This window comes from Scyliorhinus canicula, chromosome 7 (genome assembly GCF_902713615.1).
Source record: "Scyliorhinus canicula chromosome 7, sScyCan1.1, whole genome shotgun sequence".
NCBI lineage: Eukaryota > Metazoa > Chordata > Chondrichthyes > Carcharhiniformes > Scyliorhinidae > Scyliorhinus > Scyliorhinus canicula.
In genome coordinates, this window is record NC_052152.1 from 85,218,664 (window position 1) to 85,237,266 (window position 18,603).

The window sequence follows — 18,603 nt, forward strand, 5'->3', positions numbered from 1 at the left end:
AAAGGAAATAAAAGAAAATAAAAAAGGATCTGTTAGAGAGAGCTCGCAGAGAGTCGCCACGCTCCAGTGCCATCTTGTGCAAGCCGCTCTTGAAAGAGTTTAGAGCCTTCTCGGGCTGCAAACTTAACCTGAGCAGAAGTGAGATCTTCCTGGTGAACCCGCAAGGGGGAAGGACTGCCATTTAAACAGACCCGACACAAATTCCCCTACCTGGGGATCCAAATCACTCTTGACTAGACACAGATCCACAAATTAGAACCTGACCAGTCTGGTGGAGGAAGTTAAAAAGGACCTGCAGAGGTGGGACACACTCCCACTCACCCTGGCAGGGAGAGTGCAGATGATCAAGATGAAAGTATTGCCCAGGTTCCTCTTCCTGTTCAGATCTTTTACCGATCTGCATCCCCAAGGCCTTCTTCAAATCATTAGAAAAACTGATCTTTGCGTTTGTGTTGGGGGGGAGGGGGGCGTGAACCTGTGGTTGTTGCAGATGGGGACCTTGTCAGCCATTTTGGTTAATCTGCAGTGTTGTCAAAGTTGGTTCCACGACTGAAGTGTGGCTTTCACCACTGGACTGGTTGAGTGTTTGTTCAGTGGGGATGGGAGCGCAGCCATCGCCAGGGCCCGGAGGGAGGTCCCTGTGGGAGGTCCCTGTGCAGGAACCCTCCTCCATTCACACCCACTCTGCTTTTGGCTCCTTTATCCACCCCTTTATCCCTTTCCGCAGTTGCTGCCCAGTGGTAATATGGACAACCTACATCACAACACATGTAGATTTGCTGTACAATATTGGTTATACAATTAAATATACTTGTTTATTTATTATTTTTGTTTTGTTTAGTTAATGTGAGGTATTTTTCTGGTTTTGAACAACTACTCTGCCGAGACTTGAAGAGCTAAATTTCTAGATACTGTTACAAAAATTGGCTTTTACAAGATGGTGATGTTTTGAAATGTCTCCTTTAATTTAAAGTGAAGCAGAATGTTCTGGATAGGGGTATAGTGTTCATATTAAACCTCTTCCGGAAGACAAGCTCATGCGATCTGTTTGTCATGAGGAAAGAAACCAAAGCATATTAAAATATCATGTAACTGTATTCATATCTTGATACAGAAATAGGGACAGTTGCATTTTGAAGACACAAATTCAGAGAAGGTGAGAGAGAGATAGATGAAGCAGATACTACTGTGAAAAGCAGGGTGATTTGCCTTTATGCTAATAACTAAGCAGAATTATTGCAAACCGTTGTTTTCTGTTTGAAAAGAAGAGGACAGAATAGGTCGGACTTTTGTAGATTTAAAGAATAGTTGCTGAAAACGGGTCTTGCTGTTGAAAGTTAAATTTGGACTGAGTTGAACGATTTTCGAAAGACACTGGAAGATTTGACCTGGCATGTCAGGGAGAAGTGAACCTGCTGGAAAGTTGAGAGTATCTTTGGACTTTATCTTATATTGCTTCCCATCTTCCAGAAGTGCAGTGCACAGAAAAAGGGATTGCAAGAAGTATCTTTTTTGTATTAATTTGTTAATGCAAAAGTAACTTTTCTTTAGTTGTATTAGTTGTCTGTTAACTAATGTTTGATGGGGCAGCATGGTGGTGCTGTGCCTAGCACTGCTGCCTCACAGCGCCGAGGTCCCAGGTTCGCTCCCAGCTCTGGGTCAGTGACCATGTGGAGTTTGCACATTATCCCCATGTTTGCCTGGGTTTTGCCCCCACAACCCAAAGATGTGCAGGGTAGGTGGATTGGCCATGCTAAATTGTCCCTTATTGTGAAAAAAGTGTTGCACGTTTTACTTGAGTGTATTACGCGTTTATTGGAGTGTATTAACACGCCTCCGTTTAAAGGCCGTGTGCTTAACACTACTACAGCTCTGTGTATGTAATTCTGCTCGGAGTCGCCAGGTGCCGTATTTAGACACCTCACAAGTATATCAAGGTCAGGTTCAAAGTAATAAAACTGTACACCGATTAGTAAGTTCAAACGATTGATATTTATTATAACCAATATAATAAATACGCATGCATACGCTAAAGACTAATACTTATTTCTACTATTAAACGACTAAATACTTATCTAAGTAGGAACCAGCAAGGTCAGGGGACAAGGCCTTTGTTCCTTTCTGGACTGCACCTTCTGTTCACTAATAGTCGGCTAGAGTATAAGCAATGCCTGGGTCACGTAGCGAGCGTTTTGGCACTTACTGAACGATGGCTGGTGCTCAACGGCTGGTGATGGAACTGGAGTCCGGATGCGATGTATCAGCAAAGCGATGAAGACAGCAGAGAGTCGGAGCCAAACAACAGAGCCGGAGCAAAACAGAACGGACCATGTGCTTTTATAGGTCCCCCCCCAAAGTCCGTGCCTCTTCGGGGCGGTCTCTACCTGCTGTATATCGATTGGGTCTTCTCCCAATCGATATTTTCCAAACCCCCCAATCTGAGGGTCTCTTCTCGATGGGTGGGGCGGTCTCTAGGGTTCTTTGTGATGGATACTTCTGGTGCCGTTTCGTCTGGGCGTCCACTCAAAGTATCCATTCAAACCCAAATGTTTCTATTGTGTGGGCCCAGATCTGGATCACCTCATTACTATGCAAATCGTTGTTGCCATTTACACCTTAAGCTGAGATCCTGCACCTGGCCATAAACTGGTTTTTGTACGTGCAGAATGCTAATTAGCCTTCTGCAAACTGCTTGTCCTTACTAAGACTGTTTTCTCCCTGCAGCCTTAGCAGTTCTTCATTTTGGTAGCCCAGTGTCCATCTTAGGTGGCTACAAAAGAAAGGATTTGGGTACCTAAATTTAAAAAAAAACGACTGTTTGAAGTATATTGATTACAGTTAGTTTGTTAGATTAAAAGTCTTAAGATGTGAAATCTTGTCCTTTGGTTATTTCTGTCAGTCACTGGGAAATTCATTTTCTTGCGGTATTAATTTATTTGGGGATTGTAAGCTATACACAGTACAAGGGCCACCTCGGCTTGAATAAGCAGGTCCACAACCAAGTTATGAGGTAACCTTCAGGCAAAAATTGCAACCCATTTCACAGAGGGTTCACTCTTGAGTAAAAGCAATCTGTGATCGAGTGAGTGATTCTCCCTCTTGGTTACTCAATCAGAGGGTGAGGATAGCTTTACGACATTTCCCGACTTAGGTCCATGTATTTCCCAAGTTGTAGTTGGCAGTGAGTGAACCTGATAATTGGCACTGGATTTAAACGCTAAGGTGGCTGACAATCTGACACATTGTTCTGCATAACCCCATCCACTGCGTTGAAGGGGAAACTCTTCTTGAGCAGGATAGCTCTCGTTCTAGTGTTCTGTACTGGGAAACAATGCTGGTACACTGGTTAAATTCCAGTGGGACCGAAGATCTCTGCAGTCAGTACAAGAGAATGACAGCCAAGGATATAAATTGGAATCCATATCTGAACCCATCCCATCTATTTGTTCCTTGACATTAATTTACTGGTATCACTGGTGTCTCCCTAGCTCTTCTCTGATTCTGCTCCAACACTGCCACATCCAGCTCTGAATGAGACGATGGGTGTCTGCTCCAACACTGCCACATCCAGCTCTGAATGAGACGATGGGTGTCTGCTCCAACACTGCCACATCCAGCTCTGAATGAGACGATGGGTGTCTGCTCCAACACTGCCACATCCAGCTCTGAATGAGACGATGGGTGTCTTTGCCACAATTCCTTGAAGGATCGAGTTATTTGAATTCTCTGTTCTCCCTCAACACCGTTTCTTTCTCTGTATGGAACTACCTCATTATATTTAATTTTGATTCTAAGGGCCATTGGGGTTGGAGGATCTTGTTCAATTTTTCTCTATACTTGGGGAATAGAACAGTCGCGTGAAAGATTTTTATCACCCTGCGTTTGTAAATCCCAATATTCTGTTGACTTTTGCAGCAGAGGCACAAAGTGTCAGGTGTGACATTGAGAAACACAATGGATGAATCTGAGCCATGGTATAATTGGGTCTCCTGAACAAAGAGAAACCATATCGTGTGGCCATCAGCTGAAGGGGAATTGCCCATAGCTCTCTGCCCCTGTGTAGCTCAGGCCAAGATGCAGTTATGAAATCTTTGAGTGAATAAACCAGAAACGAAACAAAAACTCAACGTGTGATCGCTATAGCTGCAGCTCCCAGGGAAGTCACTGGATGGCAGTACCATTCTTTTTTTTTAATAAACATTTTATTGAGGTATTTTTTGGTATTATAACAACAACACAATAAACAATGTACATGAAACAATGTACATCCCACCTTTATTAATCCCCTACTCGAAGCTAAACTAACCCGCCCGCCTTCTGCTGACGATTAATTTTCCGCGACGACGAACTGTTGGCATCTCCGGGCGAACCCTAACGGTGACCCCTCAAGGCGAACTTAATTTTTTTCAAACGGAGAAAGCTAGCCATGTCCGATAGTCATGTCTCCGACTTCGGGGGCTTTGAGTCCCTCCAAGCTAATAGTATCTATCTCCGGGCGACCAGGGAAGCAAAGGCCAGAACATCTGCCTCTTTCTCCTCCTGGATTCCCGGGTCTTCTGACACCCTGAAAATTGCCACCTCTGGACTCAGCGCCACCCTTGTTTTTAACACTGTGGGCATGACATCTGCAAACCCCTGCCAGAATCCCCTAAGCTTCGGAGATGCCCAGAACATGTGGACATGGTTCGCTGGTCCTCCTGCACATTTTGCACATCTGTCTTCCACCCCAAAGAATCTGCTCATCTGGGCCACTGTCATGTGAGCCCGGTGAACAACCTTAAATTGTATCAGGCTGAGCCTGGCACATGTTGCGGACGCGTTGACTCTACTCAACGCGTCCGCCCATAGACCATCCTCGAACTCTCCTCCCAGCTCCTCCTCCCACTTGCGCTTCAGCTCCTTGGTCTGCGTCTCGACTGACCCCATACGTTCCTTGTAAATGTTCAAGACGCTCCCGTCTCCTATCCACGGTCTGGAAACTACCCTGTCCTGAATCCCCCTTCGCAGTAGGAGCAGGAAGGTTGACAACTGTTTACATACGAAGTCCCGCACCTGCAGATACCCGAATTCATTTCCCGTCGCCAACCCAAACTTCTCCTCCAGCACCCTCATCTTGGAAAGCTCCCCTCTATAAACATATCCCCCATCCTCTCAATCCCTGCTCTCAACCATATCCGGAACCCCCCCCCCATCGATACTTCCTGGGGCAAACAGGTGATTATTATGTGGGCAGCATGGTAGCATAGTGGTTAGCACAATTGCTTTACAGCTCCAGGGTCCCAGGTTCAATTCCCGGCTTGGATCACTGTCTGTGCCCAGTCTGCACGTTCTCCCCGTGACTGCGTGGGTTTCCGCCGGGTGCTCCGGTTTCCTCCCATAGTCCAAAGATGTGCAGGTTAGGTGCATTGGCAATGCTAAATTGCCCCTAGTGTCCAAAAAGGTTAGGTGAGGTTACGGGGATAGGTTGGACGAGTGGGCTTAAGTTGGGTGCTCGTTCCAAGGGCCGGTGCAGACTTGATGGGCCGAATAGCCTCCTTCTGCACTGTAAATTCTATGAAACCAGTGACAGATTGGAGACCAGACCGATGCTCCCTCTGCTCCCACGTGTCTCCTCCATTGCCCCCAGACTCTCGGGGCTGCCACCAGCACGGGGCTGGTGGAGTACCGTACCGGCGGGAACGGCAGAGGCGCAGTTATCAACGCCGCCAAACTGGTGCCCTTGCCTGAAGCTGCCTCCGTACGCTCCCATGCAACCCCTCCCCCACCAACCCCTCCCCCACCACCAACTTCCTAATCATGGCTATATTCGCCGCCCAGTAATAGTTACTAAAATTTGGCAGCGCCAGCCCACCCTCTCCCCGACTCCGCTCAAACATTACCTTCCTTACCCGCGGGATCTTGCCCGTCCAAACAAAGCCACTTTGTTGACCCGTTTAAAAAAGGACTGAAGAATAAAGATGGGGAGACATTGAAACATGAACAGGAATCTCGGGAGGACCGTCAACTTCACCGTCTGCACCCTCCCAGCTAATGACAATGGGAGCGCGTCCCATCTCCGAAAACCGTCCTTTATTTGGTCTACTTGCCGGGCCAGATTTAATTTATGCAGCTGGTCGCATTCCCGCTCCACTTGAATTCCTAGGTACCTAAAGCTTCCCCCTACTAATCTAAACGTCAGCCCCCCAATCGCCTCTCCTGTCCCGTTGCCTGGACCGCAAATATCTCACTTTTCCCCATATTTGGCTTATACCCCGAAAACCCACCAAACTCCCCTAGAATCTTCATGATTTCTTGCATCCCCTCTAATGGGTCCGATACATAAAGAAGCAGGTTGTCTGCATCGAGCGAGACTCTGTGCTCTATCACCCCCCGGACCAGCCCCTTCCAACCCCTCGAGGCTCTCAGAGCAATTGCCAGCGGCTCTATAGCTAGCGCGAGCAACAGTGGGGAGAGGGGGCATCCATCTCGTCCCCCGGTGCAGTCAAAATTAGTCCAATGTCCTATTCATCCGTACACTTGCCACAGGAGCCTGACACAGCAACCTGACCCAGTCAATAGAGCCCCGCCCAAATCCATCGCAGTACCTCTCACAGATAATCCCATTCTACCCGATCAAAAGCCTTTTCTGCATCCATTGCAATCAGTACCTCCACCTCCCTACCTTCCAGGGGCATCATGATCAGATTTAAGAACCTTATATTGGCCACCAACTGCCTACCCTTAACAAACCCCGTCTGGTCCTCCCCAGTAATATCCGGAACACAATCCTCAATCCTGGAGGACAAAATTTTGGCCAGCATTTTGGCATCCACATTCAACAGGGATATCGGCCTGCAGGACCCACATAGCTCCGGGTTCTTGGCTCGCCTCAGAATCAGCGAAATCATGGCCTGTGACATCGTCGGGGGCAGCCCCCCTCTTTCCCTTGCCTCTTTGAACATCCTCATCAACACCAGCCCCAATATCCCAGAGAACGTTTTATAAAGCTCCACTGGCCACCCGTCCGGCCCCAAGGCTTTACCCACCTGCATTGCCTTCAGACCCTCCACTATCTCTTCCAACCCGATTCGGGCCTCCAGCCCTTCTACCAGCTCCCTGTCCACCTTTGGGAAATTCAGCCCTCCCAAGAAGTGTCTCATCCTCTCCGGCCCCGTAGGGGGTTCCAACCTATACAGCCTACTGTAGAAATCCCTAATCGCCTTATTCGCCCCTGCTGAATCTCTGACCAGATTCCCATCTCCATCATTTACTTTCCTTATCTCCCTGGCTGCCTCCCTCTTTCGAAGCTGCTGTGCAAGCATTCTGCTGGCCTCTCCATACTCATGGATCGCCCCCCTCGCCTTTCTCAGCTGTTCCACCAACCTCCCTGTGGTTACCAAGCCGAACTCCACCTGTACCCTCCGCCATTCCCTTAAAAGCCCTGCCTCTGGGGTCTCCCCATACCTCCTATCGATCTGTAGTATCTCCTTTACCAGTTGGTCCATCTCTGCCCTGTCCACCTTCTCCCTATGGGCCCGTATCGAGATCAGCTCCCCTCTGACCACTGCCTTCAGTGCTTCCCAGACCATCGCTGCTGAAATTTCCCCGTGTCGTTGACCTGCAGGTAGTTGTGAATACATTTCCTCAGCCGCTCGCACACCCCTTCGTCAGCCAGAAGTCCCACATCTAACCTCCATTGCGGGTGCTGATTACTGTCTTTACTAACCTGCAGGTCAACCCAGTGCGGAGCATTGTCTGAGATTGTGATCGCCGAGTACCCTGTGTCCACCACCCCTGCTCAAAATGAAGAAATCGATCCAGAAGTACACTTTATGCAGGTGTGAGTAGAAGGAGAACCCCTTCACCCTCAGCTGCCCAAATCTCCATGGATCCACCCCCCTCCCCACCCAACCCATTTGCTCCATGGACCCCTTTAGTTCCTTTGCCATTGCCGGCACCCTGCCCGATTTTGAGCTTGACCGGTCCAAACCAGGGTCAATAACTGTGTTGATGTCCCCTCCCATGACCAACCTGTGCGAGTCCAGGTCCGGTATCTTCCCCAGCATCCTCTTTATAAACTCCACATCATCCCCAATTTGGCACATACACATTTACTAATACCACCTGCACCCCCTCCAGTTTCCCACTAACCATAATGTACCGACCTCCCACATCCGAAACTATTCTACCCTCAATGTCTTCTTTCCACATCAGACATTGCCCTGCACCAACCCCATCTCTCCCAGGCCTCAGCTCCCCTCCCTGCTGTAACCCCCCGCACCTACCTGGCCCTGAGCTCCAGGACTTGAAATCTAGTGGCTGCTCATAGTCCCTGTCCTGGCAACTGCTGCCACAATCAGATTGGGCCGTAGCTCTCTTCGGCAGACGATGGGAGTGAAAGACGTGTCTCCAGCTAATTAATGCTTCTTGGAGAGAATATCTGTATTGCACTATTCGCCCCCACCCTCTCAAAACCTCCTGTGCATTGTCCGAAAACCTTAGCAATCACAGTTTCTCAAATTCTTTTACCTTGCCCAGATCAGATTCAGCGCTCCTATGACTGTTGAGCATCTGCTCCAGCTACAGCGTACAGCCATCCTTTTAAGAGGGACAGGCTAGTGGCTGGTGCTAGCGACTCACAATAATGCTCCACTTCTTAGGCACCTGGCCAGTCAACAGAACGGTTAGCACTGGTTGGGTGGTAAAATTGTTTAAAACATGGGGCAGCATTAAATTCATTTGCTGCCTATTGCATTCAGCAGGAATGGGTTAACTGCATCGTATAATTTGCACACCCAGTTTCAGGGGCTAACAAATTTAACCCCCAGAAACTTTGGAATGAGCAAATATGAATTTTGGAAAAGGTGACTCCAACTAGCTGGATTCTTAAGATTTCCTTTAGCTGTCCTTTGCCTCTTTCCCTCTATCTATCTCTTTAAGCACATGGTCACATTCCTCTTTATTCTATACATCATTATCTTTGTTGTAGCTCTCCTACAATATATTGACAAATGTTTTTTTTAAAATCGTTATGAGCCAGATCCACTCGTGTCCTTCAGTTATGCACTCTTACCTGTTGAAAGAATTCTATACAATTAGGCCTGCCTTTTGGAAATCTTTTCTGACTGGCCATGATTAATGTTTTCTCCATGTGCGCAGCTATTTCACCCTAAATTACTGACTCCAGTCATTTATTCGTAACTGAGGAAGATTATCTGGCCTATGATTTTCTACCTTATTCCTGTACACTTTTAAAAACATAAAACATTTTTTATTCTTTCACAAGATGAGTGTGGTGATATGCATCACTGTAAATACACAAGGGGTTAATGTAAATCCACGTAGACTAGATAGATACTAGAGGGAGCACGAGAGACATGTCACACAGACATTCAACCAACAGGCCAGTAAGATAGGACAGGACAAATGGGCATTCACGACACACACACAGGTGACACTGCCACAGGAGGGCATTACACCAACCCATATATAAGGACACAGCACACATGATTTTTCTCTTTCCAGTGGAACACTTAGTGAGTACACAGGGTTGATTCAACACATCACACCCACCACGTGGATTGTAGCAGACTGGTTCGTCAGTCTGAGTAGCTATAGCAGGATTAACAGGAGAGTCGAATCCAAGTAGGAGAATCGTTAACAGTTTAATAAATGTGTTAATGGTATCTCCAAGTCTGAACCTTCCTTTGTCAGAGTGTACATCAAGGAAGCAGCTTATGCTATGTCAAGAGCATAACAAAATAATGAGTACATTGCTCACTAGGCCAGCGTTTATTGCCCATCCCTAATTGTCCTTGAGAAGGTTGTGGAGAGTCGCCTTCTTTAACTGCTGTAGTCCACGTATGGTAGAAATACCCACAATGGTGTTAGGAAAGGAGTTCCAGGATTTTGACCCAGTGAAGGAATGGTGAAATATTTCCAAGTCAGGATGCTGTGCGGCTTCGAAGGGAACTTGCAGATGGTACTGTTCCCATGCATCTGTTGCCCTTGTTCTTGGTAGTAGAGGTTGGGGATTTAGAAGATGTTGGTGACGAAGCCTTGGCGAGATAGATAATACACACTTCTGCCACTGTGCATCGGTGGTGGAGGGAGCGATTGTTTAAGGTGATGAATGGGGTGCCAATGAAGTGGGATGATTTGTCCTGGATGATGCTTGGCTTCTTTAGTGTTATTGGAGTTGCACTCATCCAGACAAGTGGAGAATATTCCATCACACTGCTGACTTGTTATTGTAGATTGTGGGCAGGCTTTGGGGAGTCAGGAGGTGAATTGTCCTCTGTACTGCTCTTGTGGCTGGCCCAGTTCAGATTCTTGTCAATGGTAACCTCCAGGATGTTGATAGTAGAGGATTCAGCAAGGGTAATAATTTCCAAATAGTGACTGCAAATGCTATAGATCGAGTCCGTTAGATGGGTCCGTTTTTGTCCAATGTGTGCAGGAGGGTTTCCTGACACAGTATGTAGATATGCCAACAAGAGGCGAGGCCACATTGGATTTGGCACTGGGTAATGAACCAGGACAGGTGCTAGATTTGGAGGTAGGTGAGCCCTTTGGTGATAGTGACCACAATTCAGTTACGTTTACTTTAACGAAAGGGACAGGTATATACCGCAGGGCAAGAGTTATAGCTGGGGAAAGGCAATTATGATGTGACGAGGCAAGACTTAGGATGCATAGGATGGGGAAGGAAACTGCAGGGGATGGGCACAATTGATACGTGGAGCTCGTTCAAGGAACAGCTACTGCGTGTCCTTGATAAATATGTACCTGTCAGGCAGGGAGGAAGTGGTCGAGTGAGGGAACCGTGGTTTACTAAAGTGGTTGAATCACTTGTCAAGCGGAAGAAGGAGGCTTATGTAAAGATGAGACGTGAAGGTTTAGTTATGGCGCTCGAGAGTTACAAGTTAGCTAGGAAGGACCTAAAGAGAGAGCTAGGAAGGACCTAAAGAGAGAGCTAAGACGAGCCAAGCGAGGACATGAGAAGTCTTTGGCAGGTAGGATCAAGGATAACCCTAAAGCTTTCTATCGGTATGTCAGGAATAAAAGAATGATGAGGTAAGAGTAGGTCCAGTCAAGGACAGTAGTGGGAAGTTGTGTGTGGAGTCCGAGGAGATAGGAGAGGTGCTAAATGAATATTTTTCGTCAGTATTCACGCAAGAAAAAGACAATGTTGTCGAGGAGAATACTGAGACTCAGGCTACTAGACTGGAAGGGCTTGAGGTTCATAAGGAGGAGGTGTTAGCGATTCTGGAAAGTGTGAAAATAGATAAGTACCCTGGGCCGGATGGGATTTATCCTAGGATTCTCTGGGAAGCTAGGCAGGAGATTGCTGAGCATTTGGCTTTGATCTTTATGTCATCATTATCTACGGGAATAGTGCCAGAAGACTGGAGGATAGCAAATGTTGTCCCCTTGTTCAAGAAGGGGAGTAGAGAAAACCCCGGTAACTATAGACCAGTGAGCCTTACTTCTGTTGTGGGCAAAGTCTTGGAAAGGTTTATAAGAGATAGGATTGATAATCATCTAGGAAGAAATAATTTGATTAGGGATAGTCAACACGGTTTTGAGAAGGGTAGGTCGTGCCTCACAACCTTATTGAGTTCTTTGAGAAGGTGACCAAACAGGCGGACGAGGGTAAAGCAGTTGATGTGGTGTATATGGATTACATTAAACCGTTTGATAAGGTTCCCCACGGTAGGCTATTGCAGAAAATACGGAGGCATAGGATTCAAGGTGATTTAGCAGTTTGGATCAGAAATTGGCTCGCTGTAAGAAGACAGAGGGTGGTGGTTCATGGGAAATGTTCAGCCTGGAGTTCAGTTACTAGTGGTGTACCACAGGATCTGTTTTGGGGCCACTGCTGTTTGTCATTTTTATAAATGACCAGTAGGAGGGCGTAGAAGGATGGGTGAGTAAATTTGCAGATGACACTAAAGTCAGTGGAGTTGTGGACAGTGCGGAAGGATGTTGCAGGTTACAGAGGGACATCGATAAGCTGCAGAGTTGGGCTGAGAGGTGGCAAATGGAGTTTAATGCAGAAAAGTGTGAGGTGATTCATTTTGGAAGAAGTAACAGGAAGACAGAGTACTGGGCTAATGGTAAGATTCTTGGTAGTGTCGATGAGCAGAGAGATCTCGGTGTCCATGTACATAGATCCCTGAAAGTTGCCACCCAGATTGATAGGGTTGTTAAGAAGGCGTACGGTGTGTTACTTTTATTGGTAGAGGGATTGAGTTTCGGAGCCATGAGGTCATGTTGCAGTTGTACAAAACTCTGGTGCGACCGCATTTGGAGTATTGCGTGCAGTTCTGGTCGCTGCATTATAGGAAGGATGTGGAAGCATTGGAAAGGGTGCAGAGGAGATTTACCAGGATGTTGCCTGGTATGGAGGGAAGATCTTATGAGGAAAGGCTGAGGGACTTCAGGCTGTCTTCGTTAGAGAGAAGAATGTTAAGCGGTGACTTAATTGAGGCATACAAGATGATCAGAGCATTAGATAGGGTGGACAGTGAGAGCCTTTTTCCTTGGATGGTGATGGCTAGCATGAGGGGACATAGCTTTAAATTGAGGGGAGATAGATACAGGACAGATGTCAGAGGTAGGTTCTTTACTGAGAGAGTAGTAAGGGTGTGGAATGCCCTGCCTGCAACAGTAGTGGACTCGCCAACACGAAACGCATTCAAATGGTCATTGGATAAACATATGGATGATCAGGGAATAGTGTAGATGGGCTTTAGAGTGGTTTCACAGGTCGGCGCAACATAGTGGGCCGAAGGGCCTGTACTGCACTATTATGTTCTATGGAAGGTGGTTAGATTATCTCTTGTTGGAGATGGTCACTGCCTGGCACCTATGTGGCACAAATGTAACTTGCCACTTATCAACCCAAACCTGAATGATGCCCTACTCTTGCTGCAATTGGACACGTCTGCTTCAGTATCTGAGGACTCCCAGATGATTCTGAATATGTACAATCATCAGCTGAACTTTCCCAATTCTGACCTTACGGTGAAGCAATGAAGATGGTTGCGCCTAGGATACGACCCTGAGGAACTCCTGCAGTGATGTCCTGGAGCTGAGATGATTGGCCCCCACCAACCACAACCATATTCCTGTTTGCTAGGTATATGGAGAGATTTCCCCCGATTTCCATTGAATCCAGTTTTGCTCAGGCTCCTTAATGCCACACTCACTCAAATGCTGCCTCAATGTCAATATCTGTTTCTCTTTCACACATGTTTGGACTAAGGCTATAATGAGAACAGGAGTTTAGTGGTTCTGGCGGAACCCAAACTAAGTATCAGTGAGTAGGTTATTTCTGAATAAGTGTTGCTTGGTGGCACATTTGGCGATCCCTTCTATCAATTTATTAGTGATTGATGGAGCAGTAATTGGCTGGGTTGAATTTGTCCTGTTTCTTGTGTACAGGACATAGCTGGGCAATTTTCCACATTGTCTGGTAGTTGCCAGTGTTGTAGCTGTACTGGAACAACTTGGCTAGGGGAGCAGTTAGTTTTGGAGAACAACTCTTCAATATAATTGCCTGAATGTTGTTCGGATCCATAGCCTTTGTAGTATCCAGTGCCTTCTGCAATTTCTTGATATCACGTAAAGTGTCATATGGACTGACCTCTTGTTATTCTGAACTCAAATCAAAACCTCTGTTTGAACCACTTCTTTGGTTACATCCTATACTCGAACACTCAAGATGTGAAATGAGCCACCATTAAATATTTGTCATAATTGTCGATAGTTGGGCTTCTGATGCCAGATAATAGAAAAATGATAAAGCTGTCAGTATTGAGAGAAGGCAAACTTATTTTTTCCATATAAAGGGAAATTGGTGAGTGATCCACGCAGAGCTGCTGCCATGTCTTCCTCACTCAGGCTTTCTTCCTAAGACCTGCTGAACTGATTATTTGCTTTTACGCCTGACAAAATGCATCAAGAGAGAATAACTTAAAACTAACAATTTTGCTTTTCAATTTGTAAATTTAAATGACCGCTGAATTGTAAATTGTTAACAGATCATCTTTCGCTTCTGTATTTAGGTCTAAAAGTGGGCGATGAAGTTTTGGAGATTAATAAAATGAAAGCTAAAGATCTGGTTGTATCTGACTTGAAGACTATCCTGTCTGCACCTTCACTTTCTCTCACTGTACGAACATATGGTCAGCCAGTAGATGGGCATATTTGCACCTCGCCCCTTCGACGGGTCGGAACAACAGATGCATTAAGCGACAGTGGGTTTGTTTCCAACCATCAAGGTAGGAACCATCATCACTACTACAATTTTTTTTTTTTATTTCTAAAAAATCTATATTTTTATTCACATGCACCCCCCACTTACCCCTTGATGGCAACCAGATCCCCAAATTGTAAGGTAAACAAACGTCATCTCTGGTGGAACCCCTCGTGTGCAACTCTCAGAGCAAATTTCACCTTCTCCAAGTATAGAAACTCCATTAGAGACTCCATTTGGAGCCATGCCGAGGCAACAGGTGGGAGCAGCTGCGCTCCACTCAAACAAGACCAGTCTGTGAGTGACCAACGAGGGGAAGATTAAGACATCTGCCCCCACAGCAACTCCGGCAGGTCTGACACCCTGAATTTGGCCTCCAGGGGACCAGGTTCCAAATCTACCTAGGACCTCTAACATGGTGCAAAAAAATCGACCGCCAAACTTTTTCCAACGTCGGGCAGGACCAGAATATATGAACATGATTAGCATCGTTCACAGCTACCCGTCACCCCCTTAAACAGCCGGCTGTGCACCACCTTTAATTGAATCCACCCCAGCCTCGCACATGAGGTTGAGACATATTAGCACCTTGCACCATAATCAAATGTTTATTATGCAGAGAATTTTTTTTCGATTTTTCAAGGTGATAATAAAATGATATGCCAGGGTAATTATTTTAACTTAATCTGCCCGGTGGAAAACTGATGGGTTTGAATCAGCCAAATAAATTGTGATCCACCTGATTTTACTTCAATGGAAATTGGACAGAGTGTAATATAGGCAGCAATTTCTACCCTGTATATTTCCACCAGACAAATTTGATTAAGATGATGCCCAGGATGATTATTCATTAACCTTCCAAAGACTTCTGTGTTTCTTTCTAACCTCCAAGATTCAATATTAATATTTTTTTTAATGATGTTCTGACAGTGCTCGTCTGTGCTATAACTTTGTAACATCTAAGTTAAGCCCTGAAATCTGGGCCTCGCGTGCTCCTTACAATTTCGAGCAATGTGTTTTGCAGTGTAGGATATCGAATAACTAAAATCACCCATTTTTTTCGAAAAAATTATTGGAATATTTTACGTTTAATTATTTTTCTAATCTAAATATAAGACCATAAGACATAGAGCAGAATTAGGCCACTCGGCCCATCGAGTCTGCTCCGCCATTCAATCATGGCTGATATTTTCTCATCCCCATTCTCCTGCCTTCTCCCCATAACTCCTGATCCCCATATCAATCAAGAACCTATCTTATTTCTGTCTTAAAGACATTCAGTGATTTGGCCTCCACAGCATTCTGCGGCAAAGCGTTCCACAGATTCACCACCCTCTGGCTGAAGAAATTCCTCTTCATCTCTGTTTTAAAGGATCATCCCTTTAGTCTGAAATTGTGTCCTCTACTTCTAGCTTTTCCTGCAAGTGGAAACATGATTTCTACATCCACTATATCCCGGCCTTGCAGTATATTGTAAGTTTCAATAAGATCCCGCCTCATCCTTCTAAACTCTAACGAGTACAGACCCAGAGTCCTCAACCGATCCTCATACGACGAGCTCTTCATTCCAGGGATGATTCTTGTGAATCTCCTCTGGACCATTTCCAAGGCCAGCATATCCTTCCTTAGATATGGGGCCCAAAATGAATGAGTATGCTTGCATAGTAGAAAACAAATAGGGAGGTTTCAAATAATTTTACATAGATGATGATTGCATCTTTGAAATCTCTAACACCATATTGTAGCAGCATTTATATAAATACTTAAAAAATAGAATTAGATGTTTACGTCAAAGGAGGACCAATAAAGCGAACAAGCAAAGAACAGGAAAGTGGGATTAGATTAAGTGCACATGTAGAAAAACACCAGCACAATGTTAGAATCATAGAATCCCTACAGTGCAAAAGGAGGCCATTCGACCCATTGAGTCTGCACCGAGACCTCCCTTCCATCATAAGATCAGGAGTGGAAGTGTTCACTGATTATTGCACAGTATTCCGTTCCTTTTGCAAATACTCAATAATGAAATATTCCATGCCTGCATGCTGCAAGACCTGGACAACATTCGGGCATGGTCTAATAGATGGCTGATAACATTCGCACCACACTAGCCAGGCACAACTATCTCCAGCAAGAGAGTCTAATAATCTCCCCTGTACATCTGTTGAAATTAAATTAAATGAAATGAAAATCGCTTATTGTCACAAGTAGGCTTCAAATGAAATTATTGTGAAAAGCCCCTAGTCGCCACATTCTGGCGCCTGTTCGGGGAGGCTGGTACGGGATTTGAACCGTGCTGCTGGCCTGCCTTGGTCTGCTTTCAAAGCCAGCGATTTAGTCCAATGCTAAACCAGTTGGCATTACCATCATCAAATCCCCCACTATCAGCATTGTGAGCATGTCAGAAGGTCCTGCAATAATCATGGTGGATTTTAATCTACATATAGATTGCTAAATTCAGATGGGCAAAGGTGTAGATGAGGAATTGATGGAATGTTTTCGGCATAGTTTCTTGGAACAGCACGTTAGAGCCAACCAGAAGACATGCTATACTAAACCTGGTATTATGCAATGAGATAGGATTAATTGATAACCTCATATTGAATGCATCCTGAGGTAGCAGCAATCATAATATGATTGAATTTTACATTCAGTCTGAGGGAGAGAAGAGCACATCCAAGATTAGCTTCAGAGATTGATCAACAGATGTTCAGTAGCAAGCATTTACAGGGATATTTCAGAATACAATGAATCGACACATACAAATGAGAAAGAAAAATTCTAACGGGAGGGCCCATTATTTATGGTTTACTAAAAAAGTTAAAGACAGTATTACTGTTGAAACTTAACAAAAAATTTGTGCAAAGATGAGTGCAGGCCAGAAGATTGAAAAGAATATAAAGGACATCAAAGAATGACAAAAAGATTGTGAGGAAGGAAAAACTAGAGTATAAGCTGGCCAGTAATGTAAAGATGGACAGTATGAGTTTCTACAGATATTTAAATTTGAAAAGAGTTAACAAAGTAAGTGTTGGTCCTATACAAAGTGTAACTGGAAAATTCGAAATGGAAAGTAGGGCTATGGTGGATGAGTTAAACAGGTGTTTTGCATCTGCCTTCACTAAAGAGGACACAAATAGTAGCCCAGAAATGGATGGGAGGATCTGAGGAAAATTATAATCAGCTCGGGAAGTGGTACCAAGCATATTGTTGGAGCTGTTGGCTGAAAAGTTGGCTGATGTATATTCTAAATACTTTTAAAAAGTGGCTAGTGAGATAGTTGATGCATTGGTTTTAATTTTCCAAAATTTACTAGGTTTAGGGATGGTTCCAAAAGATTGGAAGAGAGCAAATGTACCTATTTATTCAAAAAGGGAGGGAGATAGAAAGCAGGATACAATAGGCAAGTTAGCCTAACTTCAGTTCTCGGGAAAATGTTAGAAGCTATTATTAAAGATGTGAGAGTAGGCACTTAGAAAAATTCAAGGCAATCAGGCAAATCAACATGGTTTTGTGAAAGGGAAATCATATTTAACCAATTTGTTGGAATTCTTTGAAGGAGTCGCATATGCCTTGTATATAAGAGAACTAGTGGATGTACTTAGATTTCCAGAGGCATTTGACAAGGTGCCTCACCAAAAGTTGTTACATACGATCAATGTTCATCGTGTAGGGGCTAACATATTGACATAGTTGGCAGGATTTGCCACAGGAATCAGTGAAGTCTCAACTCCTTGCAATTTATACAAATGATTGGGACTGAAGGGATGATTGCTAAATTTGCTGATGATGCAAAGATAGATAGGAAAGTAAAATCTGAGGAGGACTTTAGGAGGCTACAAAGGGACATAGGTTATGTGAGTGGGAAAAACTCTGGTAAATGAAGCATTATGTGGCAAATGCAAAATTGTTCATTTTGGCAGGAACAATAAAAAAGCTGATGATCTAAATAGTGACAGATTGCGTAGATGTGAGGTGCAGAGGGATAATCTGGGTGCCCTGTTGCTTGAATCAGATAAGGTTAGCATACAGGCACAGCAAGTAATTAGGAAAGTTAATAGAATGTTCTAATTTATTGTGAGGGGAATTAATTCAAGAATAGGGAGGTTATGCTTTAGTTGTATAGGGCATTGGTGAGATCACATCTGGAGTATTGTGTACAGTATTGGTGTCCTCATTTAAGGAAAGATAGAAATGCATTCAAAGTAGTTTGCAGAAGGTTTACTAGACTAATACCTGAAATGAATGGGTTGACTCATGAGGAAAGGTTGGAGAGGTTAGTTTTGTATCAACTAGAGCTTAGAAGAGTAAGAGACAACTGAAATTTTAAGATTCTGAGGGATATTGACGAGATTGATATG

At 44.9% G+C, this 18,603-nt stretch overlaps 1 protein-coding gene across 7 annotated transcripts in view; it reads left to right on the top strand.

Moving 5' to 3' along the window:
* LOC119969104 (T-lymphoma invasion and metastasis-inducing protein 1-like) overlaps nucleotides 1-18,603 on the top strand; it is a 420,850-nt gene that overhangs the window by 248,149 nt on the left and 154,098 nt on the right. For all 7 annotated transcript variants that reach the window (XM_038802310.1, XM_038802316.1, XM_038802313.1 and 4 more), the window contains one exon: nucleotides 14,052-14,267. In XM_038802310.1, coding sequence (XP_038658238.1) covers nucleotides 14,052-14,267 — 216 coding nt within the window. The remainder of the gene's footprint in view (nucleotides 1-14,051; nucleotides 14,268-18,603) is intronic.